This window comes from Lipotes vexillifer, unplaced genomic scaffold, assembly GCF_000442215.2.
Source record: "Lipotes vexillifer unplaced genomic scaffold, Lipotes_vexillifer_v1.1 scaffold875, whole genome shotgun sequence".
NCBI classification, from domain to species: domain Eukaryota; kingdom Metazoa; phylum Chordata; class Mammalia; order Artiodactyla; family Lipotidae; genus Lipotes; species Lipotes vexillifer.
This window is the reverse complement of record NW_006792177.1, coordinates 2,327,544-2,346,288: the sequence shown is the minus strand read 5'-3', so window position 1 is coordinate 2,346,288 and position 18,745 is coordinate 2,327,544. Positions and strand designations below refer to the sequence as shown.

Genomic DNA, 18,745 nt, shown 5'->3' with positions numbered 1-18,745 from the left:
TAGGGAAAAAAATTAATATAGGAGTGTTAGGGAATGAATACTGGAGACAGATCTTGGACCTGAAGGTGATGTGGACAGACCTTATGGAAAAATCAGGCTCAAGCAGGAAAGTGACCAGCTCTCTCTCAGACTTCTGGGAAGGAGGAGGGATTGATATGGAAAGCATGGAGTCCTTAGAAGTGATATTAACGTCTGGTCATGTCTCTCCTTATGCTTTGTTTGGGAGGAAGGGCATATGCCTAAAACCAATGGAATCAGAGATCTGCACAGAAATGGGAGCAAGTACCATCTACTGACACTCTCTGTGGGGGTAGTTATGATGATACATCAGAGTTTCCTTTAGGTCCTTAGGCCAGTTTTTGGTTTTTATCTGTTTGTTTTTTGTTTCGTTTTTAACAGACCAATGATGACCACAGTTAGGACAGGTAAGTGTAGAAACTCTTCTTTGATTAAACTTCAAAATTGAGAAGTCATTGGAAGTCCTTCTGGTCAGCTGCTCAGTTCTAGTCCTGTCCAGCATTCATCATGAGAGGGCCTTTGGCTCCATCCTTTGTTGAGCCAGAGAGCCACTGACCATCAGTTTGTAATCAGCAGTTCAGACTTAGTCTTCAGACCACTTCTGCATAATCTCTTCCAAAAAATAGAAGAAAAAAGAATACTCCCTAATTTCTTGTTATGATTCCAATACCAAAGTCAGATAAGGACCAGTTTCCGTCCCTAGCAGTCGTTCCCTTCCTCATGCCTTCATGTGCTGGCACTCAGGAAGCTGATTTCTGTTCTTATTGCAGCTGCAGTCGACTCCGCCAGGTTCAGAGCATCCTGACCCAGAGCAGCAAGTCTCAACCCGACGGGATCCTCTGCATCCTAGGTCAGTGCTTTTAACAAGGTGGGACTCAGGGCTGGGACAACTTGGCTTCTGTTCACAGGAAGATATTAATAATAGTATCATCACTGTGAGATAAGCTGTGAGTTAGTATTCTTCTCCCAGCTTTTGTTCCCCTGAGATCTGTTGCTGTTTTAATGAGGTCAGGTGAGATATCAGTGAGATAGGGAGCCTGTACCACAGAGCAGGCACTCTGTACATGTTACCTCATTTCTCCTCACAGCAACCTTACAAGAAGCAGTGTTGTCCCTTTTTTACAGAGGAGGAAACACTCTGGAAGATCAAACAGACTTGCTCAGGGCCATGGAGTGGCAGAATTTGGCATTTATTTGTTCTTTAACACTGTTTTTATTATGAAAACACATCATATAATTTAAAAATTAAGACATTACACAAATAATAATGAACAAAATTTTCTAATCATCCCAGTTACCCAGTCCCACTCCCCAGAGATAATGTCAACTGTATTATTTTTAACATAAAGGGAACATTTTATGTATATTGTTGTTAATCTAATTGAAAATTTTTCACTTGATAAGTATATCTTGGAGATTTTCCTATGTCAGGTCAATCTCCTTCTTTATCTCACTTTCATTTACATTCACAGTATTGAGTCATAAAACTTGCTTAGGTCAGGTCGTTTGTCTGTCAACCACTCAATTTCCTTCCCAGAAGCGAACCACTTTCTTGTTTGTCCTTCCTCAGATAGTCTATGCATAATTTTATTTTTTCACTTAATAGCACTTGCATTTAAACTTACGATAGGCAGTGGGCAGAGTGGTTAAAAACATGCACTCTGGAGCCAGGCAGGTTTTGGGTTTGAATCTTGGCTTCATCACTCACTTAGCTAAGAAACATAGTTTATGGTGGGCATAGAATTCCAGTCAAATGCTGAAACAACACTCACTGGATTCTCTTTCCAGCTGCAGCCATCAAGGGTGTGGGGGCTGTCTTTGCCATGAATTTACTTATGAATAAAATCACCTGTTTGTTACTGGACTTACACTGTTATTTCTGTTAGTTAAGGCTCAACCTAGTAAAAATAGGCAGCATAAAAGTGATCATGTGGGCTACTTGAATATGGAATACTAAAGGATTAAGAAAAAGGTCTACTTATAAGAATATCACGAGACCATATATATATATATATATATATATATATATACATATTTTTATATATATTTTCAGTGAAAACACAAATGTTGCAGAAATTGATGTTTGAAGTTGGGTGTGAAGATTGAGGTAAAAACTTAATAAACCTTCAGGACAGGGACTTCCCTGGCGGTCCAGCGGTTAAGACTATGGGCTTCTGATGCAGGGGCCATGGGTTCGATCCCTAGTCAGGGAACTAGGATCCCACATGCTGCGTGGTGCAGCCAAAAAAAACCTTCAGGACAAACAGCTGTATGTGAATATGAAGCAAGAAATCAATGAGGCACTTGTGTGTTTTTAAACAGCTTCTGGGGTTTAGTGAATTCTGCTTTTTTGGGTAATTAGAGTTATCATAGCATCTCATGGTTGGTTGGTTGGTTGGTTTAATCTATCCTCTAGCCTCTACAGTATCCTTCTGAGCAACTCTGACTCAACTTCCTCCACTTTGGCATTTTTCACTTAGTTATTAGGGTGTAGGAGATGTTCTCACTGAATTTCTGCTAACCTTTTTTTAAAAACAGCTTTATGGTGGTATAATTCATGTATAGTAAACTGCACATATTTAAAGTGTACGATGTGATAAGTTTTGACATATGTGAAATCCCTCTTTTGGGATTTTTCTTATGTTTTTGTCATGCTTAGACTGGGGTTATGGATTTTGGAATGCAAGACCAATGAAGTAACATGCCATTTTCATCACATATCAAGGATACATACTAACAAGACTTTTCACTGTTTATATTGACTTTGATCACTTGGCTAAGATAATATTTGTCAGGTTCTGCATTGTAAAGTACTCTCCCCACCCCTCCTTCCATATTGTCCTCTTTGGAAGGAAGTCACTATGAGCCCACACTTAAGGAGCAGGGATTATATGCTCCATTGCCTTGAGGAGGGTAGTGTCTACATAAATTATTTGAAATTCTTCTGCATGGGATATTTGTCTCTTCACCCCCATTTATTTATTTATTCAATCGTTTGTTTGTATGTCTTCATGGAGATTTATTTTATACTTTGAGTTAAAATCCAGTGCTACTTCATTTATACCTTAGGTTATAACCTACTACTACGTCAGATTGTTCCAGCTTTGGCCTTTTGGGGCTCTTTCAGTTGGTTCCTACATCCCTCCTTTTGATATATCACCATAAAAGTTTTAGCTTATTTAGTACTTCTGTACTTTCTGACACTATAAGATGCTCCAGTCTTATTTTGTATATTACCTGCTTCAGTCAGGTAATCAGCTATTTCTCTAAGGAGCCCTGATTTCCTTTATTGGAGAATGGTATTAGAAACCAAGATCTGGGCACTGGGTATGCTCTTCGCTACTGGGATGTCATTGCTTTTAGGCCCTCTCAGCTGACAAAGTAAGGAAATATATGTGTGTACCTTAAGTGGTGTATATATACACATCTGTAATTGTTATATAACTGTCTCTACTGTATTAAGCTAAACGTGAATTCATATTAGGGTTTCTAGCTCTAACCCATTACTACATGGATCATTCTAGCCTCCTTCTCTTGCTTATCTGTAAACTTCCCCTCCACCAGTGAGAAATTTGGCACCTACCGTCTACCATCCATTTACTTGTTTAATTCCAGTATGCATGTTTAGCAGTATCAGATTTGTAGCCCAAAATTCCCCCATGGGAAACAACTTTATTAACTAGAGTATGGTGGTTACATATAGTATCTTTTACCTTTAATTTTACATGGTCAGTCTTTTTAATGTTAGCATTTTTTGTGGCAGTTTATGTAGCTGGAATCCTTAGAAGAGGACATGCTGCCCAGTCCACTGGTTATTTTTAACTCTGTAGCCCTTTCTACTTCAGGCCTTATGTAGGCCAGGTAATTTCTGCTTTTGAGTCTTTTTCATCTTTCTTCAGTAAAGTGTTGGATGGCATAAAAGAGGGTGTGCTGCTTTGATCTAGCTCAGAAAGAAGTCTTCCCATATTTGAAGTCCCCTGCCACAGGTGGTCTCTAAGCTCCTCTGGTCTGAATGCCCATTACTTTTCACTGGTCTGAATAACAACTGACAGTCCTGTTTCCCAGGCTCCAGCCATATTGCCATTCTTGGAGCTCCTTCTGCCGCAGCCCCTTCCTTTTAGCCTCACGTAGCCAGCTGTCTCCTGCCCTTGACCTGTCCCTCTTGTCCAGAGTCATAGCTCTGGGCCTTCACAGATATCCAGGAACCAGGTAGTATATGTGCCTGTGGCATTGAAAGGCAGTTGTGAAGGCAGTATTTAATTTCCTTTTTATTAGTCTCTGACCCAGCCCTACTAGACTGTAAGCTTCGTGAAGACCATCTGTAGGCATGTTTACTACATGCTTCAGCACCCAGCAGAGTGCTAGGCCTTGGGCTTGATAAATATTTGTGAAATGATGGATGTCTGAGGTTTCATTCACTTGTCCTCTTTTTACTTCTTTGAATTCTTTTCAAACCACCTTAATCCTCCTTTATTTAATTCCACGTGTTTTGGTAAAGGTCTCTTTGAGAAGAGAATACTTTTCTGATGCCTATTCCTATTCTAACTGAAAGTATTAAAAAATTTTAACCAACTATGGCAGGACTTGGACTATATTTTCTGGTTCCTTCTATCCTCAAGAATTGCTTTTGATTAAATTAACAGCTTCTATGTTCTGTGCTGTTTGACTGTCTCAACTATATAGATCTTGAATCCATGTAAGAGTACTTGATGCTGAGACCTGCTTCTTTCAGAGTTGTTTAGTTTGGCTTCTGGCACAAAACTGGTCTGAGCTGCTGCCTTTAACTTAACCACTAGGGTTTTGCTGAGCAGGGGCAAACTGTTGGGACTCATATGTTCCCCGTAGTACAGTACAGCTGATCAGAGCCTTTTTTGCCTTGCAGGAATCGATAGCAGGTACAATGAAGGCTGCAGAGAGCTGGCAAATTATCTTCTCTTTGGTTTGTACAATCAGAATACCAGTGATTTTGAGAAAACAGGGTTTTCTGAAGAGGTTCTAGATGGTAAGTATATATTGGTGAACTCTGTGTGAGAGAGGAGTAAGTGATATAGTACTTTGGATTCTTATTTCATGGCCTTTTTATGGAAAAATATGATCAAATTGAAAATAGCCTGAAGATCCAGTATATTTTTGCTTTTTTTATTAATGAAAAACGACATTTCTTTTTTGCTGATATGTTAAGTAATATGCTCTGTAGGTTACCTGCTGGAATTATAAGAGACTAGTGACAAGTAGTTTTCAGAGTATGTTTACTAGATAAATCGGTTTTAGAGGAAAAAAGTAAACATCAGTATTTGGCTTTATATCTTCTTGGCAAGGTACTAGTTTTCCTCTGAATTTTCCATTGCCTCTACATGCTGGGAGGTTCATATTATGTGCCATTGTCCTATGAAAGCACTCTCAGCTGTGATTCAAGGATAAGCCTGCAGGCTACTCTTGCAAGGAGGACTTCATGTGGATCTTCAGCTTAGGAACAAAGGCTCTTTGTCCTGCTCTGTCTTTGGGAATTGTTTTCTGTGAGCTGTAATTTATGACGATGCCTGTGACTACAATGCAGACTTTCTGCTTACATTCCCCTTTCCTTGGCTCTGAGACACTCACCTTGTGTTCATGCTGCTATGAGGTGATGCCCAGGAGCTATCTCTGATATCACATACTTAGCATTATGACTTGTCTGCCAGGTGGATCAGGAGACACAGGAATAGACAAGTCAAAATGGATGAGAGACAGCTCTTGTGAAGCAGCTGGGGGACGTGTGAAAGCAAACATCTGATGTTGAAATAATCTTGCTGTGGATCTAGTACAGTGGTTCTCAACTGGGGGCAGTTTTATCCCCCAGGGGACATTTGGCAATATCTGAAGACATTTTTGATTGTCACAACTGGGCAGAGTGGGTAGGCCAGAGATGCTGCTAAACATTCTACAATGTGTACACAGGACAGCTCCCCACAACAAAGAATGATCTGGTCTAAACTGTCAGTAGTGCTGAAGGTGAAGAACCCTGGCCTAGTGTATGTGAAAATTCTTCTGTAGTAAAGTCCTTAATAGTATCTATCCTTATAGATTGATGAAAGATTTTCTTTTTATTAGGAAGTGCAGAAAGCAGGGTGAAATTATTCCTTCTGTTAATTTTTTTTCAATTCAAATTTAGTTTCAGATTTTGATTTTAAAAAATGCTTTCTTAGACTGTAAAACATATACTGGTTTGGAAAGAATTCATCTTGGCAGCTCATTTAGACAGTTACAAAAAGGCAGATACTTGTATCAACCACACATTCACTGCAGTCAAGGTTGCTAAGGACATTGCAGTACTGAAATTAAGGAAGTAGTTTAAATCCTCAGAGGTGCTCCTTTTTGCTTATCTTGTCTTTATCCTGTCACCTAGCACAATGAGTGCTTATAAAGTGAGCGTTTTCTTCCAAATTAATAAATTCATTTTTTAAATCCAAGTAACTAGAAAGCTGAGTTCACCAGATTTATCTTCTACATTACAATCCCTAATTATCTGAGAGAAAAAGAGGCAAACACGAAGGATTTATTTTAAAAAGAAACTTTTAAAATAGTTTACGTGCTCTATGCTTTTTTCTTTTACCTGACTGTACTCTGTTAAAATTTATTTGTAGTGATGACGTCAGTCTTGTGAGATCCTGAGCATGCTTCATTAGGTTTAGTAGCTGTTGCATTATTTCTTTATTGGATCCTAATTCTTTGCAGTATGTTACACGTTAGTATAGAGTACAGGAAGCCCTCAGTGACATCAAACTCTCACTATTGAGCAGGTGACCTACAGGTGATTCAGGGTGGGTCTCCCAGCAGAATGAGATGGGGCTTCTTTCCCATCCCTTGCTACCTTTTAACTCTAAGACTCTCTCAGCTGAGAGTCAGCAGTGAAGAGCCTGCTCCATACTGTGTTGCCTAGAACACCTAGGGTCTGACCAGGTGTGGAGCTCAGAGTGGCTTAAAAGGCCACCGTCATGGAGCTTTATTTCATGAGGCCACCCAGCTGTGCAGTCCGCTGAGATCAGTATTCACTGGGCTTATGTTTTTGTAGATTATGGTCCGTCACACTGTGTTACTGTGTTGGCATTGCCCTAAACCTGCTGCCTCAGTTGCTTCCTGCCCCCACGCTCCTCTCTCACTTCCAGCCATCTCCTCTAGCCCCTTCCCTAGTGTCATCTTGTTAGAAAGAGGCCTAATGACTTTGGTTTCTGAGGAGCCATAGAATGGAGCCTCTGCTTTTCTTCTGGAAGTGTGACTGCTTTCTTTCTCAGTGTTCAAACTGTTTTAATATTCCTGCCCCGTTCCATGGCTTGTTTGTTAGTTTACTTGGTTTTATTTGCACCTTTGGGATTGCTTTATTTATTTGACCCACCAACATCGATGGTTATTCCCTAAATCTGTGAGCTGCTGATCCCTTGCTTCTACTTCCTTCCTCCCAGCCTTTCCTGTGTACAGAGTTTACATCTGTATACAATAACCCTTCCCAGGTTGCAAGGCAAGGGGTATCCTCGGGCCCACGATTTGCCTTGAGCCAGATGAGCCAGCAGCTAAGAGCTTTATACACTGATGTCTGCAGGAGAACCAGTCACTGGCCATATTTGGTGCTGTTTTCCTGCGTCAGTGGCTTTTTACCTGTAGAGTTTCCAATTACTATCTATCTCCACAGCGAAGTACACAGTTGAGTTTGGTACAACAAATTTTGCTGTGTTGAACTTTGTGAAACACCCTGCAGGCTGTTCTTTTGACTTTTCTACCATAACCAGAGGACCACAGTAGTGGAAGCATAGCATGGGGATGAGGAAATGCTTGCTGTCCACATTTGAGTGTTCTGTAGTCACTTTGAAGCACGTTGCCTAATTAAAGAATTTTCAGTTTAGAGTTTTGTTACATTGTTTCTGTAGTTTTAATGGTTTTACTGATTATGTGGGCAGAAGATGTGTAAAGGAAATGCTTTTGACAATCTTGTGTTTTAATTTTGTTTTTCTTACAGATGTGATTATATTGATTAAATCAGATAGTGTCCATCTGTACTGTAATCCTATAAATTATCGCTATCTTTTACCCTATGTGGCACATTGGAGAAATCTGCATTTCCACTGCATGACCGAAAATGAGGTGAGGAGAAACGATAAAATAGGCGCTTAGAGACACTCTAACGATATTCGTTCAGGAAAATGTATTCATAGACTGGGAACAGGAAGTCCTTAAAGAAATCAAATTGGGGAGTTCCCTGGTGGTCCAGTGGTTAGGACTCCAAGCTTCCGCTGCAGGGGGCATGGGTTTGATCCCTGGTTGTGGAACTAAGATCCCGCATGCCGTGCGACATGACCCCCCAAAAAAATAAAAATTTGTGAAATGTGGTTACACAAAAAAAGGTTATTTGTTTTAGTGGAACTTTTCATATTTCATTATGAGGCTACCCTAGCAATAAATTATATGCCTGAAAGAGACAAAAAGGACTATTAAAATTGGGACCTAATAGTGGGCTTGTGAACCTGCCTTCCTGCCCTGCTTCTTTATCCCCGGCCTGGGTCCATTCTCTCGGGCCTAGGAACTGCCCCAGGAGAATTTGATAAGCTCTGTGACATTTCCATGTTTGGATTTCTTGGTATTTATTTCTGTTTCCCTTTAGACCCTTTTCAAAGATTTGGCTAGAAATCAAATTGGGACTTAAGATTTAGGATTTAGGATTTCGTGGAAATTGTGACCCAGTGTAGGTCCAGAACGTTTCTTGCCATATGAGCATTTGGGGGACTTTTGAGGACAAGTTTTATCTCTTGCATTTAGGTCTCTGATCCATTTTGAGTTGATTTTTGTGTGTGGTGTAAGGTAAGGGAATGACGTGTTTCTGACCAGCAAACACTGAAAGTTGCCTTTAAAAATACCCTCTTGGGCTTCCCTGGTGGCGCAGTGGTTGGCAGTCCGCCTGCCGATGCAGGGTACGTGGGTTCGTGCCCCGGTTCAGGAGGATCCCACGTGCCGCAGAGCGGCTGGGCCCGTGAGCCATGGCCGCTGGGCCTGCGCGTCCGGAGCCTGTGCTCCGCAATGGGAGAGGCCACAGCAGTGAGAGGCCTGCGTACCGGAAAAAAAAAAAAAAAAAAACCGTCTTGATGGAAATTCCCTAGCGTTCCAGTGGTTAGGACTCTGTACTTTTACTGCCAAGGAATGGGTTCAGTCCCTGGTCAGGGAACTAAGATCCCGCAAGCCACGCAATGCGGCCAAGCAAAACAAAACAAAACAAAAACAAACAAAAAAACCCTCTTGGGACATTTGGGACAATTAATAAAAATGCACAGAAAATATGGAATTTTGTATGATGTCTCATTAGAGCCTGTTTCCTTTCTATTTCCTTCTTTAGTATGAAGATGAGGAAGCTGCAGAAGAATTTAAAATTGCCAGTTTTGTGGACATGGTTCGAGACTGTAGTAGAATTGGCATTCCTTACAGCTCCCAAGGTGCGTATCTGACAGTTGGTCATTTTAGAACCTTGCTGGGATGGTGTGTGAATCGAATGTCCTTACTTCTCCTTTCAGTGGAGGCATTCAGCTGGGAAACCTGTTGATCTGTTTTCACTAAAGGCAGAGAGGATCAAGCAGAATGAAATTTGGGAACTTTCCTATGCAAGCTTGTATTCATAACTGAAGTTTCTGCAGCAACACAGCATTGCTACCAGCAGCAGTCAGAAGAACTGATAAGGGATTTACCATAGTTGCCATCTGTGCTATACCACTTATTATACTTGAAGTGTAGATGTGGGGCCTCTTGCTAATAAGAAATAGTAATTTGGGTAGCTGTTAAAAATATGCTGACAGTAAGACCCAAAAATAATGTGTAGGGGACTTCCCTGGTGGTCCAGTGGTTAAGACTCTGTGCTTCGAGTGCAGGGGGCACAGGTTCAGTCCCTGGTCTGGGAACTAAGATCCCACATGCCAACATGGCATGGCCGAAAAAAAAAGTGTGAAAACAGAGGGAAAAAATGAACAAGCTTAGCAGTGCTTGTATCTTGTTTATTAAAAAAAAAAAAAACTTTGCACATTGAAGCTTGTTGTTATAAGAAAAGAAAAATTTTGATTTAGTAATTTTCCCTTGAGGAAGTTGGTTAGCTGTGTTTCTTAAGGGAAAGGAGCCAAGTTTTAATAAATTTGTCTGTTAATAAATATATCCACTTAGTGATACAAGTCAGATGTAGTAGGCCACTATTTATTTATTTATTTACTTACTTACTTACTTAAGAAACCAGAATGTGAAAAAATACTGTAGAGAAATCTGAATTTTTATAACTTGTTTGTGTATCTGTTTCAGTTTTATTTTGCTTGATGAGGCTGTGGTGAACTTGTGAGAAATGATGTCTAATGACCACATTAGATCAGGTTTAGACTGCTATATCCAGGACGGTATTTGATACGTGTTGTACTTGATTCCTCTAGGTCACTTGCAGATATTTGATATGTTTGTAGTGGAGAAATGGCCAATTGTACAGGCCTTTGCACTTGAGGGCATTGGAGGGGATGGATTTTTTACCATGAAATACGAGGTATGTATGAAAAGCAGTGTGCCTGGTTTTTGTCTACCACTGGGCTGTTTTTATGAATGTCCACAATGTGGGTGTATAACACTCTGAAAAGCTGGCAGTGACTCCAAAGGGCCTGGAGCAAGTTAAAAGACTTGAAATGGAAAATAGTTGCTATTTAAGGCTAGTCCCCAAACTGAGCTCCTGTGCCGTTTATTCTTGGAGTTCCTCTCTGTCCTCCTTCCTCTCCTTTCCCCATTCGAAGTTCACTGTAGCACCCTAGGCTGACTCCTATGTCACCCACATTTGTCACACCCACTCACCCATTCGCCCACCCCTGGTCTCTGGATTAGAAGCTCCTTGAGAACAAAAGCATTATTGTTGTTTGTAGCTCAGAAGTTCGTATAATTTAACTGTTCAAGAGCAATGAAAGGAGCAATGAGAATTTTGTATAAGTACTGTGTACTAGAGGAATAAAAGGGTTAGATTTTATGGTAAGAACAGTATCTTTTATTTCAGTATTCTTTGCATCTAGAAGATGACCAATAAATATTTGTTAAATGAATTAATGAATGAGACTGGGAGAGGGGATCATCCAGGGTACATATTAGGGAGGATGACCTGGTATCCACCCGCCTCCATAGGATCCGCACTGAAATGACCTGCCCCCAGTACAGGAGACTAGGGAGAGGGAACATTGACATGCTAGAAATGGGGACATACTCTTAGGGATAGAAGTAAGTGAGACCTTTGGAAGCAAGGCCCAGGGCTAATTCCTACCCCCTTCTGAGAAGTAGCAGTGTCCCTAAGAAATGTTTGGAGGCTCACCTGGCAAACCCTGTAATGTAGAGGAACATGGGCTGTAGGGATGAAGAGACACACACCACATCAGCCCTACTCTTCTTGCTCCAAACCAGTTTTCTCACATTGACCACAGGTAGCAGAACATCAACAAGGCTGTGGGAGCTGCCCCTGATAGCACCTAATGCCCTCTAATTTAGAAGAAGAGGGGCTTGAAAGGAGGCAAGCCACAGGAGGTAGAGAGGAAGCTTAAAATTTTTAGTGATAATGGTAATGTTTATTTTTAATTAATTGTATAAACTAGGCATTTATACTGTCTCGTATACTCCAGGCACTGTTCTAAGCATTTTGCATGAATTAACTTTAATTCTTACAATAACCCTCTAAAGTAGGTACTATTACCATCCCTATTTTACAGAAAGTTTAAATGAATTTCCCAAAGTCACAGAGCTAGTAGCCTGTGAGTGGCAGGGCTAGGGCCCAGTCAAGAGAGTCTGGCTTCAGAGCCTGTGCTCCTAACCCCTGGGCTGTCACTAGATTAGAATTAGAAAGCAGTGCACTAGGAGGCTGTACAATTCATGCAGCTCAAATGGGGCAGGCCTCTGGCTTCTGCCTTAAGGTGCATCATACCATGAAGTCAAATCCAGGTAATGTAGATTTTTCCTGTAGGGTGGTATTTTTAGGGGATGGGATGGGCAGTGAGGAGGAAACAGCGCACATCATATTGTAAGAGTTATTACTATAAGTCTTCTCTCAAGATCCCTTTCTTCAGATCCTGCCCTTCTCTGTAGCCGCTAATGTTCATTCTCTCAGATACTTTCCTTTCGTCTCCATCTCATTTCCCTTGACCTCACTTCTCTTCCTTACTCTGTCCTTCCTGGTCGTTTAAGGTATGGAGCAGTTTGGCCTACTGATCAGCTCTGCCATTATACTGTACTTCTCTCTGATTCACATATTAAAGGCCTGATAACTGCCTGAGCCAGAAAAGTTCTTGCCTTCTTTGAAAGCTAGGAGGAGAACTACAGACACCTACAACTTAATTTTTCAAACTACTTTTTTATTACATGCTCATACCCAGAAGAAAATCCTTAATTCAGAGGATGTTTTCATCCCTGATGTGGTAGGTGCCAGCATGAGAAAGGAAGCCAGACCCACATAGCATTTACTTGGTATTTAGGCTGAGCCAAGCTAAGTTATAGATATAGGGAACTCTTTCTTCCTGGAAGCAGTACAGGGAATTTCCTCTGCTAGGGCTTTCCCTGCTTTCAACTTCCTTCTTCTTACTCTCCAGCTGCTGGAACTGTATGACCTGGTAATGTAAATTTACATTAACTAGCTCCCCAAGGGGAAGATTCTAAAATAATCCTCTGAATAATGAGAATAACTATAGAGTAAACATTCATTCACCTTTTTATGGACAAACATAAGATTTTTGTACTGAAAGGTAGGATAAACCCTATGAAAAAATTCAAAAGGTAAGAAAGAGACCATAGCATATTAGATGCAGGGATAGATCAGCATGCTTTTAAAAAATATTTTCTCCAGGAAATAAAATAAAAATTGAGAAAAATATCTCTTTGTACTTTTTAAGAATGCAGTTTGTAAAAAGAGAATTGAGATATGGTAGGTAGAGCAAGCAGAATTAAAAAGGGAGATGGATGACATGAGGAAATATTGTTATGTCTCAAAATTCATTAGTAGAATTAAGATTTGAATTTCAAAATAGAAATCAGGGAGATTGGCCAAATGGCAGAGTAGAAAGACCCTGAGCCCCCCTCCTCTCACAAGCATGCCAAAATCAGAATTATTTGCAGAGCAACCATCGATGAAAAAAGACCACAACCTACCAGAAAAGACCTTCTACAACTAAAGACATAAGGAACGAACCACAACAAGACCGGTAGGAAGGGCAGACTTGCAATATAGTCAGGTCCTTTTCCCCCAGGTGGGTGACCCACAACTGGAGGATAATTACATTGCAGAGGTTCTCCCACAGCCTGGGGTCCCTGCACTGGGACACTGAGCTCCCAGAGCATTTGACTTTTAAGGCCAGCAGGGCTTAATATCAGGAGTCCCACAGGACTGGGGGAAACAGAGACTTCATTCTTAAAGGGCGTGCACAAAATATCACACGCCCTGGAACTCAGGGCGAAAGCAGTAATTTGATAGGATCCCGGGCCAGGCTTACCTGCTGGTCTTGGGGAGTCTCCCAGAGAGGCAAGAGGCAACTGCAGCTCACCCTGGGGACACAGACGCTGATGGCAGCGATTCCTTGGGAGCTCCCTTCTATCACGTGGACACTGATGCTAGTGGTCACCATTGTGGAATCCTCCCTCTAGCTCATTAGCACCAAGACCTGGCTTCAGTAGCCTGGGGAACAGCCCCACCCATCAGCAGGCAGGCTGCCTGAAGACTTCCTGAACCCACAGCTGCCTCTAGACATGGCCCTGCCCACCAGAGGCTCAGGACCCAGCTCCACCTACCTGTGGGAAGGCACCAGTCCCAGAATCCTCTGGGCCCCAGCCCTGCCCTCCCGGAAGCCTGCTGTGGCCTTTGGACCAGTCTCACCAACCAAGGGGCAGACACCAGCTGCAAGAAAACCAGACTCCCACAGCCTGTGAATCCAGCCTGCCGGCCAGACCCTGCTCTGAGACCACTTTGGCCCCGGCCCCCTGCCCACTAGCAGCCAAATACAAGTTTCAGGACACCCTGGACCCCAAACCCAACTGTGTCAGGACACACACACACACACACACACACACACACTTAAATTAAATTAAATTAAAAATTTTAAGTGTGGAAAAAAAGGGAATTCTCTGGTTGTCCAGTAGTTAGGACTTGGCACTTTCAATGCAGGGGCTGGTGTTCTATCCCTGGTTGGGAAACTAAAATCCTACAAGGTGCACAGTGTGGTCAAAATTTTTTTAAAATTTAAATAAAAATGGGTAAAAAAGTGATACAAACACACACACACACACACACACACACACACACACACACACACACACACACACCAGTGATCTGACACCAGCTCTGGGATCCCTAGGCCTAGAAACCAGACTCCAGGACCCAGGTCTGCCTGCCAGTAGTCTGGTACTAACTCCAGGACTTGGCTTCACATCACCCAAATAGCCCTCTACAAAAGAAGGGCCCACACAGCCCTCATGGGAGAACCCCTAGAGCATATAGCTTGGGTGACAAGAGGGGGGTGCACTGCCGGGATGCATAGGATGTCTCCTACAGAAGACCACTTCTCCAAAGTTGGGAAACATAATTAACCTACCAGATAAATAAAAATACAAACAGCAACTTAGGCAAAATGAGGTGACAGAGGAATGTTCCAGTCAAAGGAATTAGATAAAACCCCAGAAGATGAATTAAGTGAAGTGAAAAAGGCAATCTTCCCAAGAAAGAGTGCAGGGTAGTGATCATAAAGATGATCAAAGAATGTGGGTGGGGCTTCCCTGGTGGCTCAGTGGTTAAGAATCCTCCTGCCAATGCAGGGGACACGGGTTCAATCCCCAGTCCAGGAAGATCCCACATGCTGCGGAGCATCTAAGCCCATGGGCCACAACTACTGAGCCTGTGCTCTAGAGCCCGCGAACCACAACTACTGAAGCCCGCATGCCACAACTGCTGAAGCCCGTGCACCTAGAGCCCGTGCTCCTCAACAAGAGAAGCCACCGCAATGAGAAGCCTGCACACTGCAACGAAGAGTAGCCCCCACTCGCCACAACTAAAGAAAGCCCATGTGCAGCAACGAAGACCCAACACAACCAAAAAAATAAATTAAAAAAAAAAAAAGAATGTGGATGAAGAATGGATGCACAGAGCAAGAAATTAGAAGTTTTTAACAAAGAGTTTGAAAATATAAAGAACTGCTAGAGATGAAGAATACAATAACGGAAATGAAAAATGCATTAGAAGGAATCATCAGTATATTAAATGATACAGAAGAATGAATCAGTGAGCTGGAAGACAAAGTAGTAGAAATCCCTGATGCTGAACAGAAAAAAGAATGAAACGAGGACAGTGTAAGAGACCTCTGGGACAATATCAAGCGCACTAATATTTGCATTATAGGGGTCTTAGAAGGAGAAGAGAGAAAGGTGCTAAGAACATACTTGAAGACATAATAGCTGAAAACTTCCCTAACCTGGAATAGGTTACAGTTATTCACTTCCAGGAAATGCAGAGTCCCATACAGGATTAACCCAAAGAGGAACACACCAAGACACATTATAATTAAAATGGCAAAAATTAAAGAGAGAATATTAAAAGAGGCAAGACAAAAGGAACAAATAACATACAAGGGAACTCCCATAAGGCTGTGAGCTGATTTTTCAGCAGAGACTCTGCAGGCCAGAAGGGAGTACCATGATAAATTTTTTTTTTTAATTTTTTTAAAAATTTTTTTAACATCTTTATTGGGGTATAATTGCTTTACAGTGGTGTGTTAGTTTCTCCTTTATAAGAGAGTGAGTCAGTTATACATATATATATGTTCCCATATCTCTTCCCTCTTTGTCTCCCTCCCTCCCACCCTCCCTATCCCACCCCTCCAGACAGCCACAAAGAACCACTGAGGTCCTATTTTTTATTGTAATCAATTTGCATGACTTATGTAATGTAGAATCAAAACCTTTATCATTTTATATAAATTTTATATAGTGTTATCTTAATCTTATTCTTTCCAAGTTTAAAAGTTTTATGACTGAATCAATTGATTTTTTTAAAAATTTTACTTCACCATTTAAAATGGTGCCCCACTAGGGATCTGATAACTACTCCAATCTACTTTCTGCTAGTTATTCCATGATTTCACTTTACTTTATACTTAACTCTTTAATCCATTTGGAGCTTTCTTGGGGTATGTTCTGTGGTCATACTTGTGGTTCACAAGTTCAGAGAATCATATGTGGAGTTTTTTTTTTTTTTTTTTTTTTTTTTTTTTTTTTTAAGTGGGGAGACTATAAAGAGTCTTTATATAGTCTTTATAGAGTTTTTTTTTAGTGGGGAGTCTATAAAGAAGTACACGGATTAATACACACTGTGATTTCATGGGTCAGAAATGCTATGAAAAAAAGATAAGGTAAAGAATTAGTGATTGTATGGAAGAGCAAAAGGCACACTCAAAATAAGGAGGCCAAGGAAGGTCTGTCTGAAAAGGTGACATATGAGCAGAGATGTAAATGAAGTCTGAGAAAGACCCATCTGAGAATCCAGGTAGGGGAAAAAAGGCTTTCTGGTACCAATTCCAACGTGGGGGAGGGGTTCCCTACCCCTACATGTAATGTTCAGGCACCAGCTGGGTGTCCTACAATTCAACTCAATTCTGGCGCTTCCCAAAGATAGCATCAGATCCCATAGGTAAAGGGCTCAGTCATACAAAACTGTCCCCCTCACCCCCACTTCAGCCCCCAGTAGCAAGCCTCGTTTCTCACTTGTGCTTTGACTAACCAACCAGCTATAGATTGGAGGTCCCAACAGCCTCCAGCTTGGGTTTCGTATTCCAGAAGCAAATTCTCGTTGTTAACTGTACTTCTGACCAACTGGCTATAAATCAGTTTCCCACGACCCCCTCCTCAGGTTTGGTTAATTTGCTGGAGTGGCTCACAGAACTCAGAGAAATACTTTACTCACTAGATTAGCAGTTTATTATAAAAGAATATAACTCAGGAATGTCCAGATAGATGAGTTGCATAGGGCAAGGGCCGGGGAAAGGGATTGAAACTTCCATGCCCTCTCCAGGCACACCAGTCTCCCCAAATTCCCATGTGTCCACCAACCACCAGGAAGCTCTCCAAAGCCAGCTCTTTTGGTTTTGTTGTTTTGTTTGTTTGCTTTTGTTTTTTTATGGAGGATTCATTACCTTGGCATGATTGATTAACTCATTGGCCATTGGAGATTATTTCAACCTTCAACCCCTCCAACCTCCTCGCAAGTTGGGGAGTGGGACTGAAAGTTCCAACACTAATCACAGGTTGGCGCCACTGGCAACCAGCCCGCATCCTTATGGGCTTTCTAAAAGTTACCTTATTAACTTAACAAAAAAACACCTTTAATGCTCTTATCACTTAGGAAATTCAAAGAGTTTTCTGAGCTCTATGCTCTGAGCTTCTTTGGGGACAGAGGCCAATATTTCTTACTACTAATTGCAATATCACAGGGAATAAATACAAGTCTACTAAGGCAATGATGGGTGAGCAGTGAATGAGCCCATGGTCTTAAGACAGAAAGAAGACCAGCATGGCTGGAGTGAAGGAACAAAAAGAGGCTGTGGAAGAAGAGTCCAAACAGACGGCATTAGCCAGAACATGTGGGATCTCAGACGAAACGTAAGGGGTTTATATGTTATTCTGAGTATGATGAGAAGGCAGTTATAGAGTGTGAGCTGGGCAGTGACAAGATTTGACTTTAAAGAAATTCTCTTGAGTTGTGTTGGGAGCCCTTTGGGGAGAGCAGGGTCTAGAGGAAAAATAGAAACATCAGGCAAGAGACTGTTTTAATCATCCGGGCAGGAGCTGATGGTAGTTTCCTTTGGCGTGATCAAGGGCTGCAATGGAATATTCACTTTTTTTTCAGCAGGCAAGCTCAGGAAAGGACATTTTAGGATGAAGAACATAATTAGAACTGACTCAGAGATGTGGTCCTTCCAAGTGATTTAGGGCATAGAGTAAATGAGGGAGAGAGGAAAATACAGATGCAAAAAAGACTGAGGCCAAATTAGGAAGAGCTGCATCGATAAACTAAGGGGTCTGGACTCTTTCCTGCAGGAAATGAGACCACCAGGGGAATGGGCTGATGTAACATCAGCTTTTATAATTATAGGAGCCTTGCAAATGATGGTATAGAAGAGGCAGAAGGCAAGAGGTGAGCAAACAGAGTAAAATCGTAGCAGTTCACAAGAATAAGAAAAGACATGTTCATGTAATTAAGTATCTAAGGTACTTAAATGTTCTACATAACGGGAATGACAATTATCCCTACTGCATTGGTTTCCTGTAGTGTTAAATGAATTAGTGCGTGAAAATTGCTTAGAATAGGATCTGACATATGTTAATCCCTCAATAAATATTAGCTACTATGTATATAACATAATAGTAACTAGTATTTCTATTTCCTTTTCTATGCACTAGTACCATTTCTATATACTTGGCCTGCAGGAGCTACACAGAGGAATACATAAACATTTGTCATTTGGTTGTGGCAGAAAGTACTACAGGAGCTGGGGTCCCAAGTAACTAACTCACAGCAAGCCTAAATGCCATGACAGTGATACATATATGTATATCGATATATATATATATACATATATACATATCGATATACATATATATGTATGTGTATATATACATATATATGTATATATACCGTATGTGTGTGTGTGTGTGTGTGTATATATATATATATATA

General features: G+C 41.3%; 1 protein-coding gene across 1 annotated transcript in view; it reads left to right on the top strand.

The window, feature by feature from the left end:
- The window catches only part of DNAAF9 (dynein axonemal assembly factor 9), a 189,723-nt gene that overhangs the window by 60,070 nt on the left and 110,908 nt on the right, over window positions 1-18,745 (top strand). Inside the window, exons 4-8 of the mRNA XM_007465433.1 lie at window positions 789-868; window positions 4,901-5,020; window positions 8,009-8,133; window positions 9,377-9,473; window positions 10,446-10,552. Coding sequence (XP_007465495.1) covers window positions 789-868; window positions 4,901-5,020; window positions 8,009-8,133; window positions 9,377-9,473; window positions 10,446-10,552 — 529 coding nt within the window. The remainder of the gene's footprint in view (window positions 1-788; window positions 869-4,900; window positions 5,021-8,008; window positions 8,134-9,376; window positions 9,474-10,445; window positions 10,553-18,745) is intronic.